Source organism: Macaca fascicularis, chromosome 5, assembly GCF_037993035.2.
Source record: "Macaca fascicularis isolate 582-1 chromosome 5, T2T-MFA8v1.1".
NCBI classification, from domain to species: domain Eukaryota; kingdom Metazoa; phylum Chordata; class Mammalia; order Primates; family Cercopithecidae; genus Macaca; species Macaca fascicularis.
Genome location: NC_088379.1, coordinates 115,792,918 through 115,798,917, shown reverse-complemented (window position 1 = coordinate 115,798,917; position 6,000 = coordinate 115,792,918). Strand labels below are relative to the sequence as shown.

Genomic DNA, 6,000 nt, shown 5'->3' with positions numbered 1-6,000 from the left:
TTTGCTAATCAACTAGGCTAGTCCTTTAATCTATATATTGTCCTGGATTTTAAAAATTCTTTCTTTACTTTCTCATTAGTCCTTCCTCTTTTTCTTTTTCTTTCTTTCTTTTTTCTTTTCTTTTCTTTTTTTTTTTTTTTTTTTTTTGAGACAGAGTTTCCCTCTGTCACCCAGGCTGGAGTGCAGTGGCACAATTTTGGCTCACTGCAACTTCCGCCTCCCGGGTTCAAGCAATTCTCCTGCCTAAGCCTCCCGAGTAGCTGGGATTACAGGTGCCCGCCACCACGGCCGCCTAATTTTTATATTTTTAATAGAGATGGAGTTTCACCCTATTGGCCAGACTGGTTTCGAACTCCTGACCCCAGGTGATCCGCTTGCCTCGGCCTCCCAAAGTGCTGGGATTACCAGCCACCACTGCAGGTGGTCTCTTCCTCCTTCTTTAAAAATTTTTCTCCCAGTTCCCACTTTTCGTGGGTTAGAGGCATCTAAATTGAATGAAAGTACTCTTTTTGGACTACTGGGGAGGTGGGGGGATGTTCTCAGAAAGGAAATTTTCTTTCTGGTCCTAATACCCACCTACTTTTTAAAAGCAGGTTTCCTTATTATTTTGTAAAGTTTACAATTACATCATTAGATACCTCCATGTCTCAGATTTCGTTTTTCCAAACTTTTGGGAGAAATGAGTGGAGGGATGGATGGAGTAGAAAATAGTTTTTCCCTTTGGAGGCTGAGGGCTCAGTAGGGGTCAACAGTACATTCAGCCCTCTCCTCACATATTCTGTTCTACCTACAAGTACAGCAAGTAAAGCCAAATTTCTCGTGCATGCAAACAAAGTTTTTGCATTTGGCCAGTCGGTCCAGTTCTCCTGTCAGTTTCCTTCCCCACTCTGCCTCTGTTCATTAATCCCCCCCTTCTCGGTACCTAAACCGTCCACCTAACCCGTCTCCCAGCCCTTTCTTCCACTTCCGGCTACTAGCCTCTCTCGCCTACCCACTATTCTCGCACTCAGCATCCCCTGTCTGCACGAGATTAAGGAGCTCTGCCGTGCGCAGGGCCTGGGTTAGCGTGAATCAAAGCCAGAGCTCCCGGGTGGGGGTAGGGGTGGGGGTGGTCCCAGCGGTAGGGCGAGGAGGTGGGAAGCGCATTCCCTTCACTGGTGATCTCAATGCAAATTTGCCCGGAGTTCTCTTGCAAGAGAGCTGGCAGGTTTTACTATTTCCCAATCGTTTACTCGCCAAGCTCTCGGGTCCACGCGCCGCGGGGCTGCGCCCTGCACGCTGAAACTTCATTCAAAGCAAGGCGGTCCACGAGGTTGGGCTTGGGGGATCTGGATGACCTCCAGGCCACTTCCTCTCTCTCTCTGAGCCCTTCCCCCACTCCTCCAACTACCTTCGCCGTAAACAAAACTGTCCCCCAGGGCGGAGAGAGGTCGCGCTCTTTCGAACACTCCCTCGCCAAGGGTTAATTTTTCCGATCGCACGAGGGGGAGGAGATTTCCCTGTAGACGAGTAAAAAGGGTGATGGACAAACGTGCGGGCACTAAGACCGCAAGGCATTCATTTCCTCCTACGGTGGATGCGGACGCCGGGAGGAGGAGAGCCCCAGAGAGAGGAGCTGGGAGCGGAGGCGCAGGCAATGCTCAGCCCTGGATGTAGCTGAGAGGCTGGGAGAGAGACGACCGCTGGAGACCGAGCGGCGTGGGGAAGACCTAGGGGGGTGGGTGGGGGAAGCAGATAGGAGAGCACTCGAAATCAAGCGCTTTACAGATTATTTTATTTTGTATAGAGAACACGTAGCGACTCCGAAGATCAGCCCCAATGAACATGTCAGTGTTGACTTTACAAGAATATGAATTCGAAAAGCAGTTCAACGAGAATGAAGCCATCCAATGGATGCAGGAAAACTGGTACGTGATGCTTTCGCCTGATACTGTTCCCGGGAGCCCTGCGCGTCTTCCCGGAGTGCCTTAATGTCGGTATTCCCTGCCTGGGCGTGAATGGAGCGATGAATCGCGGGCAGCTAGCCGATCGCTGAGTTCTCCGGTCTCCCGGGTGCAGGAGACGCTGGGGGTGCACGAAGCGCGCGGTCTGTGGGTGCCCCTGTGTGAACCGCGGCCACACAGGCATCTTTTATATAGATTATATAACACAGAACATATATGTGTGCATAGAGTGATGTCTGCGCGACAGGGAAGGCGGGAGAGATGCCACAGTCCAGATCGCCTACCTGTGCTACCTCCCCCCACCCCCCCCGGTTTTCATCTAGATTTGGGTTTTCTCGCTTGGCCTCCCGCAACGGGAGTGTGAAAGGCAGTGGAGGGAGGACCTTGTCTCCTGTTCCCTTTAACCCTCTCCCACCCGCCGCCCTTGGCCCTGGTCCTCGCTGTCTCCCCATCCCTTGTGTCCTTCCTTTCTCCTTGCAGCGCTCCTACTTCACTGTTCTCCTCTGTCTGCTGCTCTTCAGCCGGATGCTCCCTTTCTAGTACCCCTTTCCCCACGCGGATCCCTTTCCGGTTTCATAGAGAGACCGGGTGGGAGGGAGGGGAGGAGGGGACAATGAAAACAGTAATAAATGAATGAACCCGAGCGAGTGGAGCCACGCCATTATTAAGTTTCTGTTTTACGGAAACGCCTTTTGGACACACTCACTTCTAATTCTGTGCGTAGCTGCTGATTGGAGTTCAGGCACACAGATTAAAAGCCCCATCGGTCTGCAGAGTCCTTAGGGGCTCTTCCCTAGAAAACTAATAATCAGGGAAAACACCTTTCTTGTTTACTGTAGTCCCTTCGCCAGACCTTTTGAAAAATCCCTGTGTGGGAGGCGATCCAGTGTCACCTTGCAATATTTAACGGAGGAGGGTGTGCTCATCTAGCTTCTTGTAGACAGGGTTGTGGCAGAGGTATTCCCCTCCTCCCCTTAACTTCGGGTCTGGCGATCTGAAAAGTGCAAGCCCAACGCACCCCGGAGCTAGGCAAGGGGCCGGCAGCCCGGGGGATCGCTTGACTGGGGAGGGTCGGGCCGCAGGGTCTCCCGGGTGCCGGGGGATTCCGCCCGCCGCGTGCGCGAGCGCGCGTGCCCCGCGCCCTCCAGCCCGCCCTCTTCAATGGGAAACTAGAAACGCCGGCGCGCCTGGGGCCGGGTCGGGTTGATGCCGTAGGAGCCGGTTCCACGGGGCCGCAGCTGCGAAAAGGGGGTTTCAACTTCCTGCCCTCCAGCCCCCTGGAGTCGCCCGCCAGTGTTGGGAGGCCCGGCCGCCGCTCCCTTCCCCTCCCGCCCAGCCGAAGCGCGCCCGCTCCCAGCTTCCCGAGGGCTGGTCCGGGCCCCAATGGCCATTTGCGGCGGCTGCCAGGCGGAGCCCGCCCCCTGGGCCGCGCGCACCGGCGGGGCAGGCCTGCTTGGGGTGAGCTGCGGCGTGGCTGGTGGCCGCGGTGCGCCAGGGGCCCAAGGGCCGCGTCTGGCCCGAGCCGGAGCCTGAGAGGCGGGGACGCGGGCCGCTCGGAAGGACTGGAAGTGCGGCAGCCACATGGGCACGGGGCTGGTGCCCTCCTGGGCCGCTGAGGCCAGGGGGTGTAGGGGTGGGTCCGGAAGGAGATTGTACACCGCGGTTCCAGCCTGCAGATAGGCCTCAGCGTTTCGGGGCAACCGACGCCCCTCTAGCCCCACCGCCCGGGGTCCTTCTCTGGATGCACTTCCTCCTCCCGCTTAGGGGGTGGCGCTGGAGGCGGGGAGGGGGCGGTGGCCCGAGCCGGCCGGCGCCGGAACCGCGCTGCTGGCTAGCCCCGGGCCCGGGTCTTTTGCGCAGCTGTTTGTCATATCCTCTAGCCGCCCTGTTCGGACCCCCAGTCCTCCGGCATTAGCCTGTGTGCTCTGCATTTGCTTCTGTGCCGAATCTCTGACTTGCTGCGTCCTCTTGTAACCTGTTCTTCCGGAGTCCGCTTTCCCTCGCTTTGCCGGCTGACCCCATTCAATGTACGCCCGCCATTCCTAGCCCCACAGCAGTCGATACTGCCTCTTATTTACTTGTTGCTTTTTCTCTGAGGCCGCTTCCTAGGCCTGCTCCTGGTACCATTTCCCGCCTCTTCTTTCCATTCAGTCAGTATTGAGCCAGACAGGTCTTAGCCCTCGTGGGACCGAAAATGACAAAAATGTGCCAACGTATCTGCTCCTGTTAGGCTCTGACCACTGTTTCCTCCTAATTCTTTATCTCTACCTTTTTTCTGGCAATATCCTTTACCGACTTTTATTTATATACATGGATATTAACTTACAGACCATCAGCTATTCAGGGTACGGTTCTTGTCTTACCCTCCCCCCCGCTTGATTCTGCAAAGCACCTAGCAGAGTGCAAAGCACCTAGCAGAGTGCTTTGCATAAGGCACATTCTTGAGAAAATGTCCAGTGAGTTGAAATGGTGATTGGTGCCCATTTTATTGCCAGCACTAGTCTTTAATACCCGAAGGTTAACACGCTTGAACTTGCATACCGTGGCAGAGTCACATCTTGGGATTTTTCCCTTCCTGGCTTCTGCTCTCTGTTGATTTTATGTTCTTAGATTGCTTATTGCAGTCAGATAACCCTGCTGGCTGTTACCTCTTACTTGCAACTCTTCCTGACCCTAATTGTCTTACTTTCATGTTTTTTTAATCCCAGATTTTGTGCATTTCTCCTAATATCCCAGGGTGCCCAATTTTATAATTCTCCTCCCTCCCCAAAAACTGTACAGCCAAAAAGTCTATAAACACTTTTTAAAATTTAATTTTATTAGCCGGGCGTGGTGGCTTGTGCCTGTAATCCCAGCCCTTTGGGAGGCTGAGGTGGGTGGATCACCTAATGACAGGGGTTCGAGACCAGCCAGGCCAATATGGTGAAACCCCATCTCTACTAAAAATACAAAAAATTAGCCAGGCCATGGTGGCTCACGCCTGTACTCCCAGCACTTTGGGAGGCCGAGGCGGACGGATCACGAGGTCAGGAGATCCACACCATTCTGGCTAACATGGTGAAATCGCGTCTCTACTAAAAAATACAAAAAAATTAGCCGGGCGTGGTGACAGGGGCTTGTAGTCCCAGCTACTCTGGAGGCTGAGGCAGGAAAATGGCGTGAATCTGGGAGGTGGAGTTTACAGTGAGCTGAGATCGCGCCACTGCACTCCAGCCTGGGCTACAGGGCGAAACTCCATCTCCAAAAAAAAAAATTAAGCGGGCGTGGTGGCTGGTGCCTGTAATCCCAGCTACTCGGGAGGTTGAGGCAGGAGAATTGCTTGAACCCGGGAGGTTCAAATTGAAACTCATTTATAGTTTTAGTTTTTATTTTTAATAAAATCCAGCTAATGCAGGACAAAAAGTGTCGAACCAGATTTTCTTTTCATTCCCTTTTTAACAGGAGAAGGGAACTTTATAACCAAGGCTTAGACCTTCTTGAGGAGAGAGGAACTTGAGGAAACCACAAAATCTTACCTTTTTCAGACTCATTAACTTAAAATGGTTTGAAATAGTTTCTGGAGGAAAAACATGATATAGTGAAGCTTCTACTTTGTCTTTTGAGAATCTGTGGTTGTCCTTACAAATCTCTTCTTAGTATCAAGCAAAACTTGTTAATTTAGAGAATTAAAACATCTCCCTCAAAAGTGAGCTACATTGGCTTTTGAAGAATTGTGAGAAGGGCCAGGAGTAGTGTTTTGCCAGTATGCTGTCTTTGCTAACTAGCATCATTTAAGAGGACCTAAAATAAGAATACTTTGTTAAACATACCCTATAATCCATACTTACTAATCATAGCACAAATTAATGGAAACATACCCTATAATCCATACTTACTAACCATAGCACATATTAATGGAATGGGGGCCCACTTTCAGAGTAGCATTTGTGTAAACACTAAAGGGTTCAACTGAGGCTAGTTTTCAAGTTTATTGCTGCTTTAATGAATGATTAACCTCATACTCATTGGCCTAGCCATGAAAGTAAATACTGCAGACTTTTTTACTTTGCTAGCAAAT

The 6,000-nt window shown here is 52.0% G+C and overlaps 1 protein-coding gene across 3 annotated transcripts in view; it reads left to right on the top strand.

Annotated features, from left to right (window-relative positions):
* Positions 1–1,222: 1,222 nt before the first annotated feature.
* The window catches only part of ELOVL6 (ELOVL fatty acid elongase 6), a 151,558-nt gene continuing 146,780 nt past the window's right edge, over positions 1,223–6,000 (top strand). For 2 of the 3 annotated variants that reach the window (XM_074040311.1, XM_005555689.5), the window contains exons 1-2: positions 1,595–1,633; positions 1,787–1,907. In XM_074040311.1, the coding sequence (XP_073896412.1) occupies positions 1,819–1,907 (89 nt within the window). In that variant the 5' untranslated portion in view covers positions 1,595–1,633; positions 1,787–1,818. Of the gene's footprint in view, positions 1,313–1,594; positions 1,634–1,786; positions 1,908–6,000 lie in introns of those variants that run through there. The other variant, XM_015450755.4, reaches the window with a different exon arrangement.